The sequence below is a fragment of the Xiphophorus hellerii genome, chromosome 23, assembly GCF_003331165.1.
Source record: "Xiphophorus hellerii strain 12219 chromosome 23, Xiphophorus_hellerii-4.1, whole genome shotgun sequence".
Taxonomy (NCBI): domain Eukaryota; kingdom Metazoa; phylum Chordata; class Actinopteri; order Cyprinodontiformes; family Poeciliidae; genus Xiphophorus; species Xiphophorus hellerii.
This window is the reverse complement of record NC_045694.1, coordinates 13,759,280-13,786,542: the sequence shown is the minus strand read 5'-3', so window position 1 is coordinate 13,786,542 and position 27,263 is coordinate 13,759,280. Positions and strand designations below refer to the sequence as shown.

Sequence of the window (27,263 nt, the reverse complement as noted above, 5' to 3'; positions counted from 1 at the left end):
CTAGATTTGTCACATTTAAGTGAGATTGAACAGTAAAAATGTAAGGGAGGGAAGGTTTGGCGGTATAAAACCCAATGTTAGTCAAACTAACATACTTCTGGATATAACAAGATATAATTTCCTTTTATTTTTTTCAATACTGTATTGTAATATTTGTATTAAAATTGGGCCAAACATCAACTGAAAAATCTGGTCTGGTAAAATATGGGCATTTTGAATTTGATATTGACAGAAAAGTGGTAGCCTTACACTTAAACGAAATATTAAACTTTAAAGAACTTGTAACCAGATAATTTTTATTTATATAGTAATAGTAAATCAACATGCCCTGAGTAAAATGGTGCTTGGATAGCTTCCTTCTACTTCCGGGTTTTGCGTTTGTCACGGCGACGTCTTACGCACTAACGCTCAACGTACATTCAGTTGGCATATGATAACAATAAACAACCCCGAAACAAGAGAGACGCATCCACCAGACTTGTCGCTGTAATTCGACAGAAACGAAACGAAAAGATGAGCCGAGGGAGCCACGCTCGCTTGGAGTGAGTCTTTATGAAGCGGAGGAGCCTCGCTGGTCCTGACACACAGGAATTTTGTAGTTTTTGCGTGAAGCTCGGAGGAGAAGTGGAGTTACGGTTTGTCCCCTTCCTTAGCTCCTTGTAGCTAGCTGCGGCTCATTCCTGGTTCCTGAACACTTTGTTTCAGTCTGTTATGCAGTTTCCAGAGGACTGTAGCCGCACTCGTTCTCCTCCGCCACCTCTCTGCTCCCTCTCCCCGCACTCTCTGGCCCTATGTCTCGCTGGCTTTTCCCCTGGTCGGGCTCAATCAAGAAGCGGGCCTGTCGGTACCTTTTGCAGCACTACCTCGGTCACTTTCTGCAGGAGCGGCTGAGCCTGGACCAGCTCAGTTTGGACCTGTACAACGGCAGCGGTGACATCACGAATATCAACCTCGATGTGTGGGTGAGTTCACGTGAAGGAAGCAGCAGACGTCCTGTGTTATTGTGGGACGCCTGCACTCTTGACTGTGTCGCAACTGCACTCCCGAGTTCAACAACAATCTCCAACGTCATGTTTTTAGCCTGGCTCCTGTTTCTTCGAGGAAATGCATTCAGGAGAAACGCAACGCCTCCCCTCCGGATTAGTGTTATCTTTTACTTTCCGAGATGGATGTATTTACCACATGCTCAACAAATGTCAATAGCTAATCTGAGGAGGCATTTTTTCTCTTTGTTTGCCCTTACCACATCCTTGTTTGTTGTTTCTTTTTTATTTGATCTTCCTGCAGGCGGTCAATGAGCTCCTGGAGTCTCTCGGGGCTCCCCTGGAGATGGTGGATGGCTTTGTGGGAAGCATACAGGTGACCATCCCCTGGCAGGCTCTCCTGACTGATCATTGCACCTTAGAAGTTTCTGGTCTTCAGATAACATGTCGACCCAAGTACCGAACCAGTAAGTTTAACCCTCAAGTTTCCTTTCAGGTCTACACATGATCCAACTGCTTATATGCAATGCAGGAGAATAACAATTACCTCCAACGGCAGCTAAAATAATGCACTAATCATTACAGCTATACTAATGCCATCTGTACTTGAATATTGACACATGGATTGATGCAACAACAGACATGAAGATTGCAATTCACCAACTTCAGTTGTAAGATGAATGATGGGTGGTAGTCTTTCAGTTTCCCTACCATGTATTTCTGTTTTTTTTAAGCGATGGGAAAAGTGTAGAAGCCTTTCTTCAGCCAGCTGAGCATCAGCTGAGTACCTTTATTTATTTATTTAAAATGTAATCATTCATCTTCCAGGATGAATTCAGTTGAACTGTAAAACTTTTCTATCACTGTTTGTGTTGGAAAAGCCTCACATATGAACCTGAGAAAGAGAGAATGCCTTTGAAATTAAGTCAGTGTTTGCTGGCTTGTTAAGGCCGCAGGAGCAACAGTTAGCCGGAGCAGTCCAGATTTAACGTCTCATTATATATTCATGAGTAAATTTACAGTCTAGAATGTGACCAGTTTCATAGTGTGACTGACTTTAATATGCAGACTGCAGCCATGCCTGGCATTCTTGTTGCAGTTGCATCAACTATACGATTAAGGACGCTGTATACACTGTCACTGCCAGAAGAGTGACTTAGTGAATCATAATGCTCACCAGGAATTTAAAAGGTAAAGATTGAATCAGTCAGTGACTTGATTTTAACAGAATTAATCTTTTATTCAAGTTATAAAGATAAAACTAAGAGGCAATCGATGCTCCTTTCCCCTCTTTGTAGTTTTGGTTATCTTGAACCTGAGAAGCAGCCGTCTGACAGCGGACGTGTAGTATCTTTGAAAGCTTATGATTGAAAGTAATTTTATATAGGTTATGCTGTAATAAATGTCTGAATAAATGTAATAAATGAGATGTAGTTGCTAAAGATCGCTCATAATTATTTTTGGTTTAGTGAGGTGTCATAATCTGTCATATTTCCATAAGTCAGTTGGCTCAATGGGAACAGAACCATAATTAATGGGAACAGGGTGAACTATGATTTTTTTTTAAAGTAAATTGAATTGAATCATATGTAAGATTAGATTTTTTTCTTATTTATCTTCATAATTCATCATATTTGTATTTTGCGTCTAACAAAAAATCAAAGCAGACCAATTATTTTCTCACTGGACTGTTGAAATATCCAGACATTTCGTCAATTTCACTTTTAGTTATGTTTGTTCCTGATAGGAAACCAGCAGCATTTCCTATATAACGTCTCAAAGCACAGCTGTGCAACAAGGAAAACCACTGCTGATTGATAGTTAACGCTCTGTAACGTCAGGATTACTGTAATCATCCCGTCTTGTTGCTCATCTAAAGGCGGAAACTGGGAGTCACAGGGATGGTCGTCCAGCATGACCTCCAGCATGCAGCTGGCTCAGGAGTGCCTAAAGGACCCTCCAGAGGCGTCCGAGGAGCCGCCTGCCCCACTGGAGGGACTTGAGATGTTTGCACAAACTATTGAGACAGGTGAGCAGATCTTCTGGGCCTTTACAGAACTGTCATTCATAAATTATGAAGAGTTTGATAGTGGAAATGATTATCCTCATCTTCACATGCGATGCACTAAAACAAATTTGTCACATCTTAAAGTAAAAACTACAGTTTGAAAGCCGTTTTGAAAGCTTTATAAGCTGATGTTCTTTATTCTTTTAATCTCTTAAATGAATTGTATTTGCAGTTCTCCGCCGCATCAAAGTCACATTTATAGACACCATCGTCCGCATTGAGCACCAGCCCCTGGACCTGAAAACAGGTGTTGCCTTAGAAGTGCACATACAACGGTAAGCTGCTGATTTATTTAAGATTTTCTGTAATAACATAAAATATAAAGACAAAAAAATTTTTTTTTACTTGCTTTGTTAAGTTAGATGCTATTTGACAATGTTGTAAAAATGCTATAAGAGGTATAAATTTATATACACTAAAAGAGTCTGATCAGGATTGTGCACAGATGCAACTTCCCTTCATTAAATGTAAACACTCATTGCTGCCTTTCATCATAGATCAAAATATTTGTGACATAAAGGTGATCTTGTGGTTTTATTTATGAAAGTTTATTTAAACACTAGACATTTTTCTTTAATGGCATAATTCTGAACCTAAATTTTTTCTGACCAGAGCCAAATATGAGTTCACCACAACATTATAAACACTTTGTTTTTAATAATTCAGTGGTATCTACACATAGCTTAGAGAACAAATGGATCAATATTACAGCAGCACAAATGCAATCTGCAGTCCTTATTAGATGGAAAGCTCCATAACCAAAAAACGGATTCCTCACAGTTCAGATTAAAACTAAAATCTCTGCTTTTGTTATCAGTGTTGTTAAGAAACTCTTACATCAGCGCTTGTGCTGCTGCCAGTGATGAAAGGAAGCAAAATGGAGACCTGAAATTGGATTTCAACTTCTCTGCTCCTCAGCAGACATAAAGAAGAGACCGTTCCTCTGATAGGAACATGAATATTTTTCACCAACGAGCTTTTAGGGTGAAGCTCATTTCAAACTGGGTCAGGATTGACAAGTTCATTCCCCTCCGCTGCACTAAAGGTGTCTTGGGCATTTAATAAATGAGTGTGATGTGGTCACAGTCAGCAGAAAGGAGGCGACGGCTGTGTTTTACTGCAGTGTATGTAATCATGTTAAGTGCAGCGGTCAGTCTTTTTGCGTTAATTTGAAAAGTGATCAGAGTAACCTGCAATCTCAGAAAACATAGAAGTTAATACTTTACTACACGCTTTATTTTATTTTTTCTGCTACTGGCGTTTTATAGAGATAACCAGAAAGAGTTTTACAGTTTACATCAGTTTTCATTTAGTTTTTATGTTTGGTTCTGGAAAGTCAGAGGAAAGAAAATCTAGTTTTCATAAGTGTAACATCATAATCCCAGCATTATGTGTTACAACATGTTTATTATAAATACACTCAGCCTGAAGCAGCCAAGATTTTGCTTTTACGACCCATGTTCCCTGCCTCAGATGAACCCTTCCTGTTATGCTGGTTTGTTGACAGAACTGCTCAGGTGAGTTGTGTCCATGTGCGGTCAGTGACTCTCTTGTCATGTTTGCAGCAATGCAACATGCTGGAGTTCATTAACGTGTGAAACAGATGTCCTGTGATGCAGGAAACCTAGACTGCAGTAGATTGATCCGCAGCAGCAGAACATTGCGCTCCAGATCCAGACATAAAGTTTCCTCTGCACTCAGATCGATTGTTAGATTTTAACTGGATAAAACTTACATGGCTCCTTGTTCCACTTATTTTTTTATTTCTTATGATTATTTAGGTTGACATTGTCAAATTGGTTTAGTATAAAAAAAACAATTTTAGAGTTATATTTTTATGATCGAAATATTTTATTTGCAATTTCAGTTTTTAAAAAAAGGGAAAAATCTCTTTCTCAGTGAAATTAAGTTTTATTTAGAGGTGCAAAAGCCCAAGTCTATGTAATGGAATGTAATAACTAGAGCTGCACAATGTATCTAATTTCATTTGTCGGTGTTCTTGGATGCTTCATTTGATATGTGATTAATTCAACCTCTGCATATAAACTATACATTTTGCCTATTAGATGGACTCTGCCTGCTCTGACTGCCACACCAGGTGTGTTTTTAGTGTTTAAAATGCTAAAACTCATGGAGAGTTTTAGATAAATGTGTGAAGGTAAAGAATGAAATGAGGCAGAAGAATGTGAGTTATAATTGCATTTTGGGTCACGACAGTTTTTATACATGGCATCAGTATTGCATAATTTTCATATATCAGGCAGCCTAATGATAACTAAATATTTTTCACTTAGTCTGCCAGAGATCAAAACTGTCTAATTTTCCCCCAGAAGATCCACTCTAAAAAAAATAGTTTTCTTTTTTCTACTCATTCCTGTAAATACATTAAACCTAAGATCTCCCTGTTTTCAGTCTATGAATGTATAACAATCTGTCAGGAAAGTCTGATTGCTGCATTTTTAATGTTACTTTCCTTCCTATGACCAATAAAAAACAGAGGATTAATTCATCAAAGAGTTATTTCCTCAGTTTGAGTCTGATTAATGTCACACTGCAGGTCTTGTTACTTCAGTTTATAGTTCAATGTCTGAGTTATAAGAGATCTCTCTGTGTGTGGGCGTGTGTATGTTTCCAGCCTGGAGTACTTTGATGAAGCCGTGAAAGATCCATCCAGCCAGACTGCCGTGCCTGTCGACATCCACCAGCCGCCCGCCTTTCTGCACAAGATCCTCCAGCTGACGGAGGTTCAGCTGTTGTACGACATCATCGGTGCTGTTCAGGTAAAGGATGCAACTAAAGTCCTGCAAGTTTTGGATGCATCCACTTCCTACACCTGCTTATCCTTGCAGAGCCTCAGTGGGGTTGTGTTTATTTCCTGTACAGTAAAGCCATGTTTTATGAGAGGTAAACAATTCTGAACCGGGACAAAAATGTTTATTTTATCTCCCAGGGTCCTTTTGGAGAGGGGCATCTTAACTCAGCCACAGCCAGTGAAGGAGAGGAGGAGGATGAGGAGAGAGCTGAAGAAGCCAAACCCTTGAAAAGCACTGCCTGCCCCCCATCTCAGCCGCTGCTCATAGGGCGATGCTCTGGCTCTATTGAAACCACAGTGAAGATCAAGCAGAACGACATGCTGCCTGGACCTAAGGTGTGTGTTTCTGTCTTATAAATTTGCCGCATTGTAGAAAATGGATGTCCTCTCATATCGATGCCTCTGTCCTCCTCTCTGCTCACCAGTTGGAGTTGGACGGGAGGGGAGGATGTGTCCACATGCTGCTGTCTCCGGATCAAATTACCCATCTAGCAGACCTTCTGGCAGCCCTGTGCATCGACATTGGTACAGTTTAATATCTGCTTTTCTGACATCACAAAGAATAGTTAAGAATTTTGTTTCTGATTACCATGATTTTATTAGCGTGTTATTAGTGTGTTGTTCATGTAAATGGTTGAGATACAGTGACTTGCAAACATATTCGTGCCCCTTGAACTTTGCAACTACAGACCTTGTTGTCTGTGCAAAGTGGACCATGTGTCATGCACATTGTTGAGGTGGATGAATTAAAGTTTTTACAAATTTAAGAAGTGTGGGTTGCGTTTGTATCTGAGCACAGTTTAGGGTGTTTTGCTATGTTTCTGCCACCTTTGCACATCTAGATAACAGATTTTTAGCCCATTCTTTGTAAAGTAGCTCAATCTCAGTCAGACTGGGTGGAGAGCATCTGCTAGCATTCATTTTCAAGTCTAGATTTCGGTCCATACTTTGACTGGACCATTCATTTGTACCTCTATTTCTGTGTTCATTGTAGCTGCTGAAGAACACTCTTCAGTTGAAAATGTATTTTTGTGTTTCTGTTTCTGTGCTTTTATAGCACTGAGATTTTCTCTGAAAATGTAAATAGTTCATTGTTATTATCACGGATGCTCCTATGTAAAAATTTGGGCTCGTAAACTCAATCTGTTTATCTTGTAAAATGCTTAGATCTGACATTTGTTTTGAAAACAAGATGGCATTAATAAGATTTATTAATTGGCTCATATACGGTATTTTTTATGCAGTTTCTATGTTTTGTCTGTCTGTTCTATTACTAAAATTGTTTTTGTTTTGTTTTACCCTCAGAGCCGGAGAAGAAGTGTGGTGGAGTGAACAGTCGCCCGTTAGACTCAGAGGACCTGCGACTGATCGAGGAGGATCTTAGCAAGCAGCTGGGATCCAGTCCTAAAGACAGGGAGTGGGAGAATGAGCCCCACCTGGAGCCCTACGTCACCAGCCTGGAGAACGGAGGTACAACGACCAGAAGTTCTCCTGTGATGCTGATAAAGGCCTGAATCCAGCTCAGATTTAGATATTTTATGTGTAATTAAATTATGGCAATATTATTGTTACAAAGATAGATTATTTCTCATCTTGAAAACAAAAGATTGAAGTAAAGTGTAAAATAAGTCCCTTTATTGCTAGTTTTTGTCATTATTTCCTGTGTTGGTTTTTGGTCAAATAAAAATAAAAATTGTACTTTCCAAATAATTTATGTGAAGAATGTAAAATATTGTATTTGTAGGTATTATTGCAGTCATTTATCCAGTTCTTCTGATTTCTTTGGTTTTTAGGGGGAGGGTGTTGTCTCCGACGTTTCAGAGCATCAAACAAGTTTTATGATTAAAAATAATATGAGAAAATAAAAAAAAGCTGTTTTTAAATTATGATTTCAGTTATTGGGGGAAACGCTGCCATAATCAGTCTAACCCAATTTGAAAAAAAAGTAATCTCCAATCTTATTAAATCATGATTTAACTGTGACGAAAAGCATTCTTTGGAAAGCAGAAATTAATTTTATTGGCATCACCCAGGCTTGATTAGTGCCAGACTAGTACAAACTAAATGATCCTGTCTGATATAAGATCTACAAAAGATGAAAAGAACATGTGAAACAGTACACTGCAGTAAAGTTAAGCACTGCAGCGTTTAACCTTTGACCTTGTGTTTGTCCAGAAATGTTTTACTCCATGGGCCCTGCAGGGATGAGCAGCAGTGTTGCGTCCACTCGCTCTGGCAGCGAGCTGTCGGACAGCGACATGGAGTCCTCCACACACAGCCTGAGCAGCCTGACGCACCCGGCAGCTCTGACAGCACAGGTACGGCCTCCGTCTGTGTACATGTGTGCTTTCACGGTTTAAACATGTAGCAGAGAACCAGGATAAGCCCATTTGTATCCAGGATAAATACTTATTGAACACATATTTTTTTTTAGCAACACAGCAAAGTAAATTCTGTACTTTCCTTTGATTTCTTTCATGCCAGGGCTTGGCAAGCTGTCCTAGAAGATATCCTGTAGCAGGATGCTTATCCAGCCTGCCACATATCAGCAGGACCAGAGGTAAAGTCAGCTATTTGAGTAGCAAACAGAGTCTAGATTAAATAAAACACTTGCTGCACCTTTGTTTTCAGTATTAACTACGAAACACAAGCTTATTATGTCTGTTTTTAACTGCAGGGCGCTCACACAGTGGCCAGGCAGAGCAGCTGAAACCCGAAGCCTTGCTGCGCCTGACCCTCGGTGGGCTCACTCTGACCATGCTGCAGGAGGACCCGCCCTCTGATGGAGCCTCGTCATTAGCTCAGGTGTCTCAGTTGTTCTTCCGAGGGCTGCTTTCATTCAAGGAGAACATGTTGGCCAATAAAAACTTCAACAATCTGAGAAAATGCTTCGCCGCAGCCTGTCCACTCTCCAATCTCAGGTAGAAAAGACTGTTTCTTTGAGGTTGAACCGTATAAAACAGATTTTAGTAAGAATAGTTGCTATTACAATAAAGGTTTTAGGTAGATGGATGTTTTCTTAGTAAATTGGAGGGAAAAATATTTAGGAGTAGATATGCTTATGGAGTAATATGTTACAAGTTTCTCGCACTGGAGTTACAGCCCTCGGTGTGTTTCTTCATTAAACCGATTCACTGTGAGGTTTTCTCTCGTAGGTTGACGGGGGCAGCAGTGCAGGTGACATGTGAGACGCGCAGCGGGAGACGCCACTGTCGGGCCGTGACTTCAGACCTTTCTTTCAGCAGACTGGAACTGTTGGAGTGCCTCTGGCAGGATGGAAAACCTCAGTACTGCGAGGTACAAAATAACCAGTTTTTTAAATTATTATTATTATTGTCATTATTATTCCTGTTTATGAATGTGAAAAGTTTGTCATTATCGGTCACACTGTCTTTGGTAAGCAATTTCATTATCAACGACAATCTACTTTGCAAATAATTGTTTTTCTGCAGTCTAGAAAAATCTGGAGTTGGTTTAAAGTATTTTTTAAGTACTGGTATTAATGTTGAAGAGAAAGGGAAATTAAGTTTGGATAACTGCTTGTATCTCCAGACTTTATTACTTGTTTCGTTATCTAAATATTATCCAGTTGTTTCATCCATTGATCAATCAATCCTTCCTAGCTGGTTCTGCTACTGATGGAAATATGTCCTGTAAATTAATTGTGAACTCAAAGTTTGGAAAACCTCGAATCCTGACTTCATGTAAAATTAAAATAATTGTTTTTCTTTTTACATGGTCTTCTAATGTAAGACTATTATGTAATAAAACATGAGACTCATATGTTGGTCAAGTAAGCTTAGCTGTAAAATTATATGAATTTAGCATCTCAAGCCAATAAAACGTTTTTTTTAATGCTTTTTTTTCACTTTGCAGTTACTTCAGTTCCAGAAAGCTGGACTGTTTACAGTCGGAGCTGCAGCCAGACCATGCGCCCAGCTACACTACAGCCTCACTGAAAAACACCTACGAAAAGTACGAACTGTTTCAACACATTAAACTGTTTAAAAAAACTGTTTTATTTACATCTTCAAGGTCTAACAGGTGAATGTAATCCATTCCTTAAACACACTCACTTTTCTTTTGACACTGATAGAGATAGAAAACCCTCTGCCATTTTCCCACTTCAATAGAAAATGAGCTTGTGAGAATTGCTCCAACTCAACAAACTGAAAATATTAAATAAATAAAATACAGTAGGTGCACTAGACATCGCACTAGAGCCTTGATAAGAAACTCTCTTTGAGCCCACTGCCTCACTTTCTGTTGACTTTATCAATTTAACGAGTTATCTTATGCCTCCTATTTGTTAAATATGTTCTCAGCTCAATTATTTCTGTAATTACTGCTGGTTTTCATATTAAAAAGCTTTGCTTTATTCTTCATTTAAGCCTCATTGGCATCAGAATGTGAGGTTGTGTTACTCTACCTTATTTCACCAAGCACAATGATTTACAGAAATTATGCTGTTCACCTTATGGTATCTTTTAATATAAATTAAATAAAAGACTTTGTTGATCAAAGTGCAGTTTTCTTCAGTAGTCTGTTGCTTTTTTCTGTTGAAATAAAGCCTATTTTTGCTCTATATGTGGCCAGACTAGCACCAATATGAAAGTATTTGGAGATTTTATAAGGTTACAGGTCCATATGTGTTCAAAAGTTTCCACAATATAATCTCTGTGGTTTTATGAGAGGCACTGGAGTCATAGAGGAATGATTGATTTTCAGATTTAAGTAATTAGATCTAGTTGTGGATTTTTAGCTGTAATGATTTTTGTATTTATTAAACACCTCAACAAAAATCACTCCCTGCTGCTATTAAGTGAAGTTCCAGTTGATTATATTTTGTTTAAGGAAACAACAAACTATAAAAATGAACTTCTTCTTACAAGTGTTCTCAGATGTTGATCCAGAAAGACGATTGTGTATAACTAATAAACGTCAGCAATGGCATTTCAGGAGTCATCCAAAACACTTTCAGCTTTGTTTGTGCTGGAGGATAAAACTTAATGGCTGCTATCAGAACGTTGCTGATAGCAGCAATACATAATAATATAATGTATTATTCTGTGTGTTTGCAGGGTAAGCAGCGTGTGTTGCGGCGGGACAGCGTGATACGGGTAGAACTTGCGGAGCTGAGCGCCGAGCTGGACCTGGGCATCCTCAGCCGCCTGGAGAGCCTCAGCAGAGCCTTCAGCCACTGTCCGAGCCAGAACTGTGGACCAGGACTCATACAGGTGGAACCGCCAACACTGCACTGCCTTTTAATGTAATGCAGACCAGAAACCCTAAAAAATTAAGACCCAAGCCAGAAAACACTAAAGGAACTCAGAGAACTCGAAATATAAATCAGCATTTCTGCATGTGCTTATTTCCTTCTGTTAACTGTCGGCAATCAAGACCACAAAGTATCATTGTTAGACTGCTGACTGGACAGAAAGGCATGTTTAAAGCTCACCTCTCGTAATTTTGTTTAAAGTGAGTCAGTATGGTTGTCCAGAGTCATTAACTTTTATGTCATCGCCACACAGAGAAACCAAAACTATTAAAATCTTTGTATGAAAACATCATTCTGCTATGTCTGACTGATCAAACTTGTGCTGACGCAAACATTAAAAAGCTGTCTGGGTTCAGAGGGAATCAGTAGTTCTCCGATCGTCCTAATATCAACCTTTCAGCCTCCCGGCTCCGTAATAAAGCGGTGGTCAGCTGTGATTACACGGTTGATCATGACCGAATCTCCTATAAATCCAAGTTCAGCTTATATTCTGGAAATGAGTCCAAGAAGGATCTCTTTTCTTTCTTCTCAGACCCAGAGCGTTGAACTTTGCTCGTCCTTCACCCTCCTGTCCCCCAACGCCGTGCTCAGACTTCGCTTCCCCATCCCAGACCTGCGGCCTCCCCCGCTGCGTCGGCCACCATCCCAGAGGGCAGTGAGGGAGGAGACGTTGGTGCTGGAGCTGACAGAGCTGGAGCTGAAGCACCAGGAGGCCCCGGACCTGCAGAGCCAGCAGCCGGCCCCTGGGCAACAGTGGGGCCCCTGTCTCACCCAGCTGTTGGAGGCCTCTTTCACAGACATGCATGGTGAGGGCAGACAGAGCCACAAAAAGGGTTCTAGTTGGGTTTTTTTGGCATTATTATACCAGTGTTCCTCTAGTCTTTACCAGCATATTGTTTCTGCTTCACCTCAGAAGGGCCTTTGTACAGGTGTTGCATAAATTTCATATATATCAAATAAATACTTAAAGTAAAATTATTTGTGTTACAGGACAAAAGCATAACTGGTAGTTTTCTTGAATGTTGCAACACTACTTGACTTGAATGTTGCAGCACTATGGGTCAGTGCTGCAACACTGACCCATATGATTGCACTATGCAGACTCTCTTTCTGCACTCAAGATGCACTCACCTCAGCATGCCAAGCTCTTAGATCTACTCAAACTGATGAGAATTAAGAAATGACATGGAAAAAGTAATGTACTGGTGCTTTAGAAATGACCTATATATGAAAAGGTTTGATATTTGACCAAAAAAATTTTCTCCTTCTCATCCTTGTTTCTTGCACATTCTTTACTTTACAGAATGTCCTTTAAATGAGATGTTTGTCATTATGTTTTGTAAATACTTCATTACATATTTACCTTGATGTGTTTCACCAGGATCGTATGAGGGCTGGGAGGGAGGCTCCTTCCCCTGCATCAGAGTGAAGAAAAACCACGACTCTATGCCAAGGTTAGACTCTATGGTGATAATGACGACTGCTATAATGGCCAAAATCCAGGACGGTAGAAAAAACACTCTCACCTCTTCCAGAGCCGTTTTGTTTAAGCATTTTTATTGGTAGAAAAGTGGATAATATTTTTCAGTAATTTAAATAGAAACATCAGCTAATTATTTTTGAGCAAACCCATGCTGAGAAAGTTTCCATCAACAGGATATCGGTGCGTGTGCGCGGCGGTGAGGCTCAGGGCCCAGCAGCGGGTCTGAGCGGGATGAATCTGGGCCTCATGAAGGATCTTGGGGCCACCTTCTTCGAAAGCCACTGTGAATTCAATGAGAAATCCAGCTCGCCATTTTCTTCTAACCGCACCATGTTTGAGACGGAAGAGGTGTGCTAACACTCAAAACTGAGAAATACCAACACCTCAGCCTCCTGGTTGCTAACTCAATGCGCTTTACTTGAATTAGATGGTGATTCCGGCCGACCCGCAGGAAATGCTCCAGTTTCAAGAACAGTGTGTGGCTCAGTGTCAGTGCGCGGTGGACATCAGCTTCCCGCTGGCGTACATCCTCCTGCCCAGCAAACAGGCTTTCCAGAGCATCTACAACAGGTTTCATTCAACCGCCTTTCATCTGGGATTCAAATATTCCTTTTGTAGTTTTAACTTTAAAAAGTCTTACACCTAACCTCATATTTATTCATATTTTATTTCCAAGCAGCCAAACTTTCTTGTCAGAATGTTCAGGTTTTCTAAAAGTACTAACATTTTTTTTATTTTTATTTTACTTAGGTTGTTTTTTATTTATTTTGGCATTTTTCAATTAGCCAACACACCTGATTCAAATAAATGTCTCCTGTGCAGAGCTGAATGACATGTCGATGAGTGAATTCAGCCTTTTGATTCAGGATTATTGGAGGGGGGATGCATTTAAAAGTTTCAGGATGGTTGGCCCTCTATTATTTTTTTATGAAAAACAATTTAGCACAAAACAGAATGTCTTTGTGACTAGTAACAAAAGTGATGCTAGTAAAAAAAATTACAAGAGGCTTTAGTAATAATTTTGTTAGTTCGATCTAAAGTAAATACCAAAGGTAATAGTTTGACGAAGTTTTGTGTTAGACCAAAACAAAGAAGCATATAATTATGAAAGGGAAAAAATAAGAATAGCTTAAAAGAAATTTAAAAGTGTGGCCATGCATTTGAATTCAACCCCCTTTACTTTGATACACCTAAATAAAATGTGCCTCACATTAAGCCTGGCACTCATTTGTTTTTCTTCCATTTTTCCACTTTCAGCACACAGCTTGCTGTCAAATGCATGAATAAGATGAAAGTGAGTCAGAAAACATGGAAAATCAGCCAAAGACAAAGAAAAACTTTGATATTTAAGAACCATTGATCAAGACTACTTTAAAATAATTATAGTAGATCTGTCTTCTGGAAGCAAAGTGTGAATTAAGTACAGCTGGTTTTGTTCAGAGTTTTATAGTGAAAGTTTAGTTGCCGTTAAAGCTGATTGTTGTTTTGTGTGCTGGCTTTATGACATTTTGAGGAGTGATCTGAGTTCTCCACCATCCTCCTCTTTTATTCCAATAGGATCAATAATGACCTGTTGATGTGGGAGCCGCCTCCCCCTCCTCTTCCCTTGGCCCCGGGCCCCGACCAGAGCCGCCGTCCCTACGACGAGTTCCAGCTGTGCAAGTCAGCCTTCAAACTGGGCAAGTTTCTCTGCTCTGATGGAAAAAATTTAATCCTGACACAGATTTATGACAAACAATAACAGCTGTGGTGCCAAAATATCTACTATTGTTTTTGGATTAAACCGTTTGCTTCACACTCTGCCACAGACTCTGACTCTGAAGAGGATGAGCCTCAGTTTTACTTGGCCAACGATTCATCTGGAAGGATGCAGCAGTCAGTTCCTCTTCCCAGCCACAACCTCAGCCTCCTCTCCCTCACTGTGATTATTGGGAAAGGTCGCCTGCAAGCCAGAACTGACAGGAAGGTGAGCCAGGAGGAAGATGTATTCAGAGGAGGGCACTGATGAGTTTTACTGCATCAGATGATACAAAAATAATTTTTTTCCCCCTTTTTAAGTATGCTTAAGTGATTCAGCAGTCACGTTTTAGTCTTCCTCTTCAATGTTTGTACTTTATATATACGTATAATGTACATCGATTGCTAACGAGACAAAACACGTCTTTTTCCTGTAGTATTTCCTCTACATTAATGACCACTTTTAATGTCTTAATATCTGCTTTACAGTATTAAAACTCTGTGGAAGTTGAGGTTAAGTTCAGTTTGAAATCCATTTTGCAGCATCACTTTGTTCATGTAGTTTTTCTGGGTTTTTTTTTTGTTTTTGTTGGGGGTTTTTTCACATTAGGAGGATGAAACTCAGGGAGAGCTTGTGCTTGACCTGGAAGGGGGGAAGATTTTCAGCGTGGCGCAGCATCAAAATGATCCCAACCTCAATTTCCTGACGCTGGAAAGCAAACGAGTGGAGCTCTACCATCGAGGTGCACATTGTGGTCTCATCTGCAAACATTTTCATTGTTAGATAATGCCGATAATTGAAAGGACTTCTATTGTGAGCGGAAAATTCTGGGTGCAGCATTTTCAAGGTGTGAAAAAAGAAAATGAAGTCCAAAAAACCCATTTGTTATCAAGACTTTGTTCTCTGTCCAGTTATCCTAAAGATTTGTTCATCCAACTATTTATCTGCCCATTCGTTTGAAACCAGTCATGTAGACTTATTGTTATTTAGAAACTCTAAATGCCTTTGTGACTCGTTTGTGACTTTCTAGCTGTGGTTAAAGACACCTCCGTCCCAGAGAGGTTGGAGATGCCTAGCTTCACACCACCCACACAGTTGGACCCCACCATCTACCCCACAGAGCTGGGAGTGAGCAGCGTACGAGGACGGGAAGAGGAGCCACAGATGTTGTCTACAGCCATCAAAATCACGCTGGACCTGCAGAGGAACGTCAAGGTTCGTCTCTCTTCTGCACCAGCTTCAGGCTGCAACAGGAAGTTTAGCATCACCTTCATGAAGACATTTTTGCCTGATTACAGGAGTTCCTGGTCGCTCTTCAGTTGCAAGGTGCCACCATGAGGCATTACATGACGCAGAGCAACCAGAGCTGGCACGAGCAGGTGAGGAAATTAAACAGCGCCTTTTTCCTTTCAGTCTAGATGTTTCTCCTAATATTTAGTTGATTCAATGAAACTTTTGCAAACTGAACAACAATTTTTGATGTAGTGGAAAAACTTGTTTTGAAATCTGAATACATATCATGGTTCCTACATCATCTGAAAGCTAAGTTCCTTCCTTCTTCATGTCCTTCTTTATTGTGTTCTTTATTTCCTGGTGTCCCTCTTTCCCTTTCACACAGGCCCTTCTTTCTTTTCTTCCTGTCTTCCCTTTGCACATCCATCCTTTCTATTCTTGTGTACTTTATCTCTCTCTCCTGGCCTCCATCCCTTGTGTCCTAGGTCTCTTCCTTCCTCATGCTGTCCCTTTTTTCCTTCTGTTTCTTTCTCTTTTCTTTCTTACCCTCACATATTCTTTTTTGTGTCATTCTACTCTCCCTTCCTTCCTTTTTTGCCTTTTTCTGCACTTCCTTGATTCCTTCCATTCTTTGTACTTTCTCCCTCTCTTTCCTCTTTTCTTTCACCCTTGCCTACTGTTTTCCTTCCACTTTCCTTTCCCTCTTTCCTTTCTTGTGCCTTATGTCATTTTTCATCCTTGTATCCTACTTCTGTTTCTTGTATGCTCCTTTTCTGGTGTCCTAACTCCTTTCCTTCTTTTGTTCCTTCATTGTGTTCTTCCTGCCTTCCCTCTGTCTTTCTTTCCTTTCCTTCCTCCTTGTGTCCTTCCTTGTGCATATTTCTTTCTGGTAACTAATTTTGTTATTTCCCGAGGTTACATCACTCATATTCTCGTTTGTGATTGGCTGTGCATTCCTCATGTAGGTGTGTCAGCCTACATGAGGAATGCACTTCAGGAAAAACAGATTCCCTTCATCCCAGCTGGACACGGCTGAACTGAAAAAATGTTAATTTGAGATGTTTTATTTTCTTGAAGGCAGAAAGGAACAATGAAAAAGCCAGACAGTTTGGATACACGTGATCCAAGTGTAATTATACTTGTCGCTGTAATTAGTCTGCTTTCCATCTGCAGGCGCTTTAGGACAAAATATTCGTCCCTTCCAAAAATAAGGGCCTTCTTGCCAGAGATAACAAGCACATAAAGTTACACCCTGACAAGTAAAATGTGATTAAATGTCACAGTTTTCTTAACCTCAATGTTCTTTAGCCTGTGCTGCAGCTGCTGGTGTTTTTGTTTCACTGCCCAGTAAAATCATTTAAAATGTTTATCATCCTCCTGTTTGTTTTCTTTACTTCCAGCTGATTGACTTCCTGGACGTTGTCGACGACCCCATCTTGGGCTACACGGCACCGGCTGTCATCACCATCCTCCACACACACCTCGCTTCCTGTGCTGTGGACTACAGGTACGGACCTAAAGAGTGTTTATTGAACGTACAGCAAAATGATGCGTTTATTCATCTCTTTTGGTTGTTTTTACTTCCAAGGCCTCTGTATCTGCCCCTGAGAGTCCTGTTCACAGCAGAGTCATTTTCTCTGTCCAGTAACATCATTGTAGACACCGCCACCTTCCACCTCAGGTACTGGTGACCTCTGACCGAACACCGCAGTTACCATAGCAATGTTTTAAGAGGACTAATTGAAATGTATCCTTAAAATTGAGATCAATCCAGTGATATTTTTGACTGTAAGATTTTTTTTAAAATCTATTTTGTTGTCATCAGATTCATCCTGGATGATTCTGCTCTCTACCTCTCTGACAAATGTGAGACTGACACAGTGGACTTGAGGAAAGGTAAAACATGCAGGATATCTTTTACACAAATGGCCATTGAATATGTCAAGACAGGATGGTGTACTAATTAGGGATGCAAGTTATAAATTAATAAGTTAAAAGTTGATTTATCCTATCGATTGGCTAATAGTTAATTGATACACTGACATTTTTAAAAAAGTTTTCTCTTGTAGTGTCTTTCCATAAGGGCACATTTATTAAGAAGAACCTCACTATGCTTTTCTGTATTTGTCAGCTGTATTAAGTACTTACTGAATAAACAGAAAATTATGCTTTTCTCCCATTATGAAATTTAGACATATTTATAAAATATTACAAAACAGGAACCCATTAGGTTGCTGACTAGAAACAGCTCTGTCACAGAGGTTATTGAATGTTAATATTTCAAAAGCTGCATGAAGTGCATCTTGCATTCCTCACTGGACTTTGTTTGGACCGTTTCACTTTCCTGTCCTGGTATGGTCACTGCCATCTTTAATTCTGTATCAACTGGCTCTGCTTAAGAATGACCAGCAGCGCCTTCTGCTGGATGGCAGCCAAACTACAACACTAAAAATAGTTAATCGATCTGAGCTAATTTTAGTCTAACAAACCATTAATCAGCAATTAATCATTAGTCGATTAATTTTTTTGCATCCTTACTAATGTTTTTACCAGATCATCCATGTTTATTGAGTCATGTTGAAAAGAAAGTACTCTGTCCTTCAATTTTTGTTTCTGCGTCTCATAAAAATCACCTGGCTCTTGTTGAACTCAAAATGATTTAAATCCAACCGCACGCATAAAAAATAATATATTACATCTGCTTAGTTAGAAAGTTATTTATTAAACAAAGGTGGAGCTAAAGAGGAAAGCTGCATGTCGCAAATGTAAGTACACCCCACGCCCCAGCATCTTCCTGAAGCACCTGCAGCAGCAACAAGCTGAAGGGATTTTTATGTTTCTCTTTGTCTTGAATCGTTCCTGGTGTGTTTGGGATTATTGACCTCCTGATGATCCAATCTTAGCCAAGCTGCAGAGCATTGCACTCGTTTTATTAAAGTAAAACACACTTGAAGCAGCACATAAAACTGTGTTTAGATGAAATAAAGTAAAAGCTGAAAGAGTTGATGTAAATCTTAGCACGAAGGACAGTGGTAGAAGATCACCTTCTGCGTATTTGTGTCCCACAGATTACGTGTGTGTTCTGGACATTGACCTGCTGGAGCTCGCCATCACCACATGGAAAGGCAGCAATTCTGGGAAGCTGGTAAGTCCCGCTCCTTGTCCTTACCATTCTGGTTTTTTTAATCATATTTAGCTGCAGGCAGAGAAAAACAAACCAGTATAAAGGTAAAGAAACATTATAATTATATTCAAGGTCCAAAAAAAGCCACTAACAAGCAGTTGGCCGCATGTTTATAAATATTTATTTCACCATAATTAGATTTCTCTATAATAATGGCTTCGGACAGTAATTTGGCTCGAGTTTGACTTTCTGCTGCACCTGAAACCAAAATCAGCAAGAAAATGCTAAACAAGTCTTCCCACAGCACTGATGCAGCTGCACTCCGAGCCAACCAATCAGGGCTAATCAGAGCTTGTGTATTTTATTTTGGTATAGAAAAATGTTTTAGTTTATTCCTATAGCTTATCTGAAGGAGTTGGGTTGTTTAGTTTCAAGCTGTCACAATACATGAGCATTGACACTTAAATCTACCTAAATACTAAGAAGAAAAATGCGTTGAGAGATTTTTGGGAACTGAGCTGCAGTGCTGCAATCAGAGCTCATGGCTGCAGCACTCGTTTTCTGGTCTCACAGGACTTCTCTGAGCCCGACAGCTTAGGAATGAGTGATCATACTTGACTAGCAGTCTTTAAGTTGTTAAAATATCAATTTGATGGCATCTGGTCGGTTTTTTGTCATGAAGGTGCTTCTGATGGACTCGTTTGTGTTTCAGTCGCAGCCTCTCTTTGAGCTGCGCTGCTCCAACAATGTGGTGCACCTCTACACCTGCGCAGACTCCTGCGCCGCCCTGGTCAATCTGTTGCAGTATCTGGTCGCTCAGGGGGACTTGCACCCCCCGCCACGACACACCTCGCCTACTGAAATAGCTGGTCAGAAATTACCGGTAAGACATTTTATTCATTTGCACTTCATTAACCTGAAAGACATGTTGCTTTTATTTATTGATTAATGCACCTAACCTGGAATCACCAACAACAAATATGCAATACTAGGAACGTTGAGGCTGAAATTATAAACCTGAGTTAGAGCAATAAAACAAACTTAAGGTATGATAGCATTGAACATTTGTTACAAGGTGCTGAGGCTAATAAAACAACACAGTTTCCATAAGTAGTTTTGGCTTTAATGTCTGTGTAACGTTGTGTTAGCTGTCAGAAAGTCCTGCGTCTCTGCCGCCTTGTCCTCCAGCTGAGACCGCAGAGATCAACCAGTACGACCTGGCTGATGCCTTAATCGACACAGAGAGGAGCCACAGAGACAGTTTAGAGCCAGGTATTGTTTCTGAACGCGGTTATCCAAATATTATTGATTTAACTTGACGTCTACGGGAAAGTATTGTTGTCATTTTGCACCGCAAAAAAACAAAATCGTACCAAGTATTTTTGTTTAGTTTCTAATACAGATATCTTTGTATACTTGAAATAAATGCAAAACTACTGTAACTACATAAAGGAGCTTATTTTAAGTAAGTAATTCCTTAATGTTGATGAAAAAGAACTAGCTTCACTGGCAGATTATTTCACTTTTAACACAGGAAAAATGTCTTGTTGTAAGTGAAATAATCTGCCTGTGAAGCTAGTTCTTTTTTCATAAATATTAAGGAATTATTGACCTAAACAATGTCTTACTGATAAGTTACTTGTTAGTTTTGTCTTATTTCTAGTGTACTGAGATATTTTCTTTAGAAACTAAACAGAAATACTTGGTAGTACTTTGAGTTTTTGCAGTGTGTGTTTAGCTTAAGCCCTTGATTGGTTCTGTTTTTCCAGAGTCTCCTTCCGTGCCGAGGGGCTCTCCCGTCTCCGTCTATTTGTTTCCTGGCGAAGGTTCGAAGCAGAACCCGTCCGTTCTGCAGAGGGAGGAGTCTGAGCTCGATGGGTTGGTTGCCACGGCGAATGGAGGCACAGCCTGATATGATACTAGATGATGGCTCCGAGGGCTCCACCGACAACGATGACTTCTGCATCCTGGAGGCGCCTGGCATGGGCATACCTGTGAGTGCTCAGCTTCTTCTTCTCCTTCTTGTTTTTATGTCTGCCATTCTTTCTGAAGCTCTTCCTGCTTGTGAAACTCTTGTAGCCCAGAGACGGAGAGCCCGTGGTGACCGTTCTGTGCGAGGGTCCCATCAAGGTGAAGGACAGCCACTTTTCCAGGCCTCGAGGAAGCTCCGACCTGCTGCGAGCTCCGAGCGGATTCCCGGTGCCGCACACCAGGGTGGTGCTGAAGGAAATCTCTGTGGTGTGGCATCTCTACGGCGGCAAGGACTTCGGTGGCAAGCCGATGTCCGTACATGCTCAGAACTCAAACAGGTTTTTTAAATTTACCTCCGTTTTGTTTATTGCCGCGTGCGTTTTTGTGCCGTTTCTCAAACTGTCTCCCTTTTAGGGGTCGCTCTGTTCCTGTGGGTGTTCGTGGTTCTCCGTCTCGCTCCGTCGCCTCTGCCCGTCCTCAGAACTCCTGGCGCTGGGCTGGAGGCAGCGGCCGTCAGCACTCACTGCTGATGGAGATCCAACTCACCAAGGTGAAGCTTTGAGTAGATGCAGTGGCTTGCACTCAAAGTCTCAATCTTTGAATTTTTTCACATTTTGTCAGGTGACAACAGCAAAGTTCAGCGTATTTTATTGGGATTGTTTGGTAATAAAAGATAAAGACACATTACTTTCTTATATGTAATTTAATAATCTGAAAAATGTTGGATGTGTTTTTATTTAGTGCAGTTGTTTTCCATCAAACAGCGTTTTGCATGCAGCCCAGAAAACTTAATTTTCGTCTCTTCATTCTCATAAAATCCCAACAACATTGAAGGCTGTAGTTGTAATGTGATAAAATATAAAATAGTGCAAAGGAATGAATACTTTAAGACATTTTGTTTGTGTTTCAGCATATTTTTAAAATGAAAATACATTATTCCTCGACATTAAATAATGTAATCTTTATTTAGGGGTGTCTCGATCCGATATCGGCTAAAACCAAGTATTGGATTAAATCTGCGGCATAATCACTCCACTGCAGCATTTCCATCCAGCGGTGCTCGTATCCTGCATTTATTGATAATTGGGTCACTTGTTCTCATATCTATAGTTGTTGACGATCGTTTCCTGTTTGAATAATGTCACTTGATAAAGCACTTTTCCTCACTACAAAATAAGTAAAAACAGTATGAATGATTCGTGCTGATATCATATTGGGTCGCCTTCTGTATCTGTCAGTACTCACAAAGTTGCATCGGGACGCCCTACTTCGCGATAGGTGTTCATTTTTATGTTTTTTTTTTTTTTTCATGGCATCTCCCCCTCGTGTCCTCCAGGTGTCCTTCCAGCATGAGTCCTACCCAGTGGCAGTAGCAGGCCAGGACGGGGACGGGTCGCTGACCTCTGGGGTCGGCCCCAGCGGGGAGCAGCCTCTGTCCCGGCAGGTCTTCATCGTGCAAGAGCTGGAGGTTCGGGACCGCCTGGCCTCTTCACAACTCAACAAGTTCCTCTACCTCTACACCAGCGAGAGCATGCCTCGCCGAGCCCACTCCAACATGGTGAGGACGGGTGTGTGTTGAACTGCAAACAGCTGAGATGGAGTAGATCAGGATGAGATCTTTGCTCTGCTCTTGTTGCAGCTGACTGTGAAGGCCCTGCAGGTTTTACCAGAGTCGGGACTCGGAGGACCCGAGTGTTGCCTAAGGGTCAGCCTGCTGCCGCTGCGACTCAACATCGACCAGGTAAGTCCTGCGTCTTTGACCAAATATGGATGGAAAAGCTTCCTCTTCCACCTTTATGGAGATGTGACAGCAAGAGGGGCATTAAAACCTTCAGGTTTTAATCTAAAGGTTTTAATCTGTAATTACTTTCATCCCAACTACCAAAACCTTAACATTTTGTTTCAACATTTTTTTTTTCTCCTTCAGCCTCATTGGAAAAATGACAAATTTCAAGAAATAAATGAACTTGATGATTTGGTCTTTGAAGTTTAAAAAGAAATAAACATTAATATGCATATTTAAATATTATTATTATAAAACCAATCTGAACTCTCAGTATCTCATAAACCTTTTACTTGTTTCAGGTTTCTTTGCATCACAATAAGTCGGTTTCCCTCTGTGGTTTTGTTCTCCTACCAAACTTTGTTTTTCTCTTTTCCAGGATGCTCTGTTTTTTCTGAAGGACTTTTTTAGTAATCTAGCATCTGCTGTTAACCCCTACATGCCTGTGGATCCTGCTGCTGAAGGTCAGTTAAAGCAGAAACTTTTTCCCTTTGGTTGCTTCAGGTTTTTCTTTTTTCATATCATTTAGAAGATTAGATGCATTTACTGTAAATACAGCATCTGATTGCTGCTGGAGCACGGACTGTGGGAACATGCTTGTAATGACTTTTCTTTGTTTGTCTCGGAAAAGTGTTGATTTTGCTTAAACTTTTCAAATCGGGCCACAAACATAAATGTATTGGATTTACATTATGCAAATGGGTTAGTATTAGGGGCTAAACTAACCCAGAGTAGTGCATCATTGTGAAGCTCATTTAGAGAATGAGTTGTTCTTGTTTCTTCTATCAGTCACAGTGAAGGTGGATCCTTCCCAGAAAGGCTCTGAGGAGGCCGGACCAGACGGCGGTCTAGGTCCTGACCTCACAGCCTCCGTGGAAACCACCTACAGCGAGCAGAGCTCCTCCTCTGCCGGCTCCTCCTCTTCCTCATCTGAGCAGCCAATCTACTTCCGGTGTGTAGACGGCGACGCTCGTCAGACAGAATTGATGGCTGAAGAAGTCGACAGCATCAGAGCTGACTGAATATTCCTTCTTTCTGTGATTTTCAGGGAATTTCGTTTCACCTCTGAAGTGCCTATCTGGCTCGACTATCACGGGAAGCATGTGGTCATTGAGCAGGTGAGAGGTCACGAGAACAGCTCGGAAACAGAAACTCAGTTCGTCCATCGCCACGGTAACTACAGACGTCTTTACAGCGTGGTGTTTTGCTTCTCAGGGGACGTTTGCAGGGATTCTGATTGGTCTGGCTCAGCTGAACTGCTCTGAGCTGAAGCTGAAGAGGCTCTGCTGCAGACACGGGTAAAAACGATAAACATTCAGACATCATAAAATAATTTTAAATCTGATAAAATGCTGACAGACTTTAGACTGTTTTCATGTTTGAAATGTTTCCAGTCTACTCGGTGTGGACAAAGTGATCCAGTACGCCGTCACAGAGTGGCTGACGGACATCAGGAAGAATCAGCTGCCTGGCATTCTGGGAGGCGTCGGCCCCATGCACTCAGTAGTTCAGCTCTGTAAGCTGAAGCCTTTGCTACAGAAACATTTATAGTTTTAAACCTGCTTTATTTATTTTAATTTTCTTTCCTTCCTCTCTGTGTGTTTGCTCAGTCCACGGAGTGAGGGATCTCTTCTGGTTGCCCTATAGAGCAGTACAGGAAAGACGGGCGCATTATTCGAGGTCTCCAGCGGGGGGCAGCATCGTTCGGTACCTCTACAGCATCAGCTGCTCTGGAGCTTAGCAACAGGCTGGTTCAGGCCATCCAGGTACAAAGATACAATAAGATTAAATGTTTTGTCCAAATGTGAAGATGTTTTAACTCATGTAGTGCTTGTTACCTCGCTACAGGCTACAGCGGAGACGGTGTATGACATCTTGTCTCCCACGCCTCCACTGAATCGGTTTGCCATCACTGAGGGTCGGGCCCCCGCAAGTCGGCCCCGCAGAGCCGCGCAGCCGGCGGATCTCAGAGAAGGAGTAGCCAAAGCTTACGACACCGTCAGAGAGGTGTGGAGTTTGAATTTCTCTTAAAAGATAATTGACATGATGCCACCTGTCAATCAATCCAGTGGATTTAACAGCAACTGACCAATCAGCAGTCACAAATTGTCCCAAAGTGACCACCCCATACCTGGAGGAGATGTTGGGGTTTATCTTTACGAATGCGCTGCGTTCATAGAGGTTTGGTGGAAAAAAAAAAATTGGAAAAAATGGTTGAACGTTTTCAGTGGGGTACAGGCACTTAAGAAGCGCTTTACTTAGAGCATTCAGAAGATGGAATAAAGTTTATTCCTTGTCCAAAACTCAAGGTGTAAAATATAGATTAATGTGTGTAGCCAACTTCAAGACTACTACAGTGACCAACAGTATAACTAATATGTTTGTGTTTATGAAGGTTGTGTCATCATTACATCGTACGCTTAACGGTTAAATCAAAGATTAATGCATCAAGCTGGGTCCAAAGCAATAAATGTGAGCTGTGCCTGCAAATGGGTACAGTTTCTCTGTGAACCAGTAGGTTTTCAGGCATGTGGTGCAAATATCCATGCACAGCCTGACATACATGATCAAAACATAATTCAGACATGTAATATTTTGAAAGCCAACACAATACGCAGAGAAGAATGCCTGAATAGGATGACAGAATCACACTATAATGTGATAAAGTGTGACAAACTTCAACAAGTATGAATATTTTGGATATTCAGAGCATTTTTCAGGTAAAGTTATGACCAAACATGCTTAATTTTCAGTGGTGACTCTTTCCTCTGCAGGGAGTGATCGACACAGCTCAGACCTTGTGTGATGTGGCGTCCAGAGGCCACGAGCAGAAAGGTCTCCCTGGCGCAGTGGGCGGCGTCCTGCGTCAGATCCCGCCCACAGTAGTCCGACCCCTGATAGTGGCCTCCGAGGCGACCTCCAACCTGCTGGGAGGCATGCGGAACCAGATCAAACCCGACGCCCGCAAAGAGGACTTCCTCAAGTGGCGCACGGAGGACACACAAGAATGAGGACGTGTGTGTGAATGAATGAATGCGAGTGGGAACCCCGACGTCTGCTGGGAGGTCTGCATGTTGGTATGTGTGTGTGGGAATATTGTTCTGCAATGCAAAAACAACACAAAGACTAACTGCTACTGCAGCCACTGACACAAAGAGTTTTACACAAGTGTAACCACACCTAACTCTTCTGCTGCTCATCATCCCTCGGTCTGCAGATCGCTTTTCATGTCTCTGTAACAACATATCGCTGCTTTTATCTGGCTTTGATTTCAAACCAACCAGGAGCAGGAAGGATCAGAACGAGACGCAGATTGTTGACTCTTCGTGTCCTGCTAAAACTGGTCTTTAATAAAGTTTTAACCCAAAGACTGTGAGCATTAAAACAGAAAGAAATAACTTCAGTACAGGGAGTTTGCAGCATGCAATCAGTGACCCTGAAGCTCAATAAGAAGGAAGATTATATATGTTTTATTCATGTTTGTGAGTGGTTCTCATCTTGAACCGTTGGGTTAGTCTTGAGCCCGCTATGCACTGCTCTTCTCAGCGCTGATGAGTTGTGCCATAAACCTTCCAGAGTGACCTTTGAACCCGTCTGTGTTGCCTTTCTTTGACCTGTACCCTCCAAACTTGACTGAATACCCATGAAGCCCTTTAAAAATCCTGTAGCATTCTGGACTTCATGAATTTGTTTTTACAGACTGATTTCAGTCGGTGGCTCTCCTTCCTGCTTCTGTTTTGCATAAAGCGGTTCTGGGGTCTGAACGGACCCAGACTGACTCTTTCCACATCTTTGCCTTCCTAAATGTTTTTGTTTTTTTTATGCTTAACTGTTTTTTTTGTGTTTATGTTGAAGCATAAGTATTGTTATACTTGTTTCATAATGAGTGTTGGGAGGATTTGAATCTGGTGACAATGGAGGAAGGAAATAAGGAGTTTTACATTTTTATCTTTGTTTTTCTGTTTGTGAGTGAGGGATTATTTGTGTGAATGTGAGAGGATGAGTGAGTGGAGGACATGTCTGTGAGGGTGACAGGTTTATGCTTGTTACACTCCTTGTGTGTAATTACTATTTACTATAAAAGTGTATGAATGACATGTATATTACAAACACAAGTATACAAATTAATACAAAAATAAAAAAATTATATAAAAACTGATCATGTTTGATGTGTTCTGTTAAAGCCCTTGCTTTTGATTTTAAGTTTTGTACTTCCTGCAGTTTTGCTCTCATAAGTACTCACAAACACCTATGACAAAAAGTCTAAAACCGAAGTAATAAAAACATTATTTATGTAACTTTAATAATTAATAATAAAAAGTGTCTAAGTGCCTTTTTACAGCTGCTTGGGTGTGGGACTCGAGAGCTTTTTTATTTTTCGACATTAAAGGAATATAAAATCAGAAAGTGAGATTGATGCTCAGTTTTCTAATAGCTCCCATTTGGTAACTTTCCAGCAAACCTTTCTTCAAGTGAATATAAAAGCAGCTTGGAGAAAAACATCAGCAGCTGTAAAGGTTGTGGCGCGAACCAAACGGGAGTGTTTTCTGTTATTTCCTGTGGCCTTTGACCTTTGCATCTCTGCATACAGCTGCAGGTTGCTGATTGGTTTGCCAGATTGTGCTCTTTAAGAATTGGTTCTGATTGTATTGACCTTTGACCTCTCCTCCAGTCAGTGAATAAATGTGTCTACTTACCAAGAGGGAGTGATGTTCTTTTTTCCCGATCCTTCAATTCCTTGGTTTTTGTTGTGTTAAACTTTTACAAATATTTGCCCTATGCTTTTGTAT

At 40.8% G+C, this 27,263-nt stretch overlaps 1 protein-coding gene across 1 annotated transcript; it reads left to right on the top strand.

Moving 5' to 3' along the window:
- Positions 1 to 366: 366 nt before the first annotated feature.
- Positions 367 to 26,632, top strand: atg2a (autophagy related 2A). Its single transcript, XM_032555357.1, is given in 44 exon segments — positions 367 to 962; positions 1,288 to 1,450; positions 2,863 to 3,012; positions 3,224 to 3,326; positions 5,687 to 5,831; positions 6,002 to 6,199; positions 6,289 to 6,388; positions 7,169 to 7,333; positions 8,039 to 8,181; positions 8,348 to 8,423; positions 8,541 to 8,784; positions 9,019 to 9,160; positions 9,740 to 9,838; positions 10,945 to 11,100; positions 11,674 to 11,947; positions 12,523 to 12,595; positions 12,798 to 12,972; positions 13,052 to 13,194; positions 14,182 to 14,303; positions 14,433 to 14,590; positions 14,972 to 15,104; positions 15,393 to 15,577; positions 15,661 to 15,741; positions 16,996 to 17,102; positions 17,184 to 17,276; positions 17,421 to 17,491; positions 18,664 to 18,740; positions 19,432 to 19,602; positions 19,868 to 19,991; positions 20,489 to 20,613; positions 20,615 to 20,713; positions 20,799 to 21,028; positions 21,105 to 21,240; positions 22,027 to 22,248; positions 22,330 to 22,431; positions 22,853 to 22,937; positions 23,263 to 23,425; positions 23,522 to 23,591; positions 23,689 to 23,771; positions 23,868 to 23,989; positions 24,084 to 24,112; positions 24,114 to 24,239; positions 24,322 to 24,480; positions 25,248 to 26,632. Coding segments are annotated over 44 exon segments (6,030 nt in total). The 5' UTR covers positions 367 to 791; the 3' UTR covers positions 25,485 to 26,632.
- Positions 26,633 to 27,263: the final 631 nt, after the last annotated feature.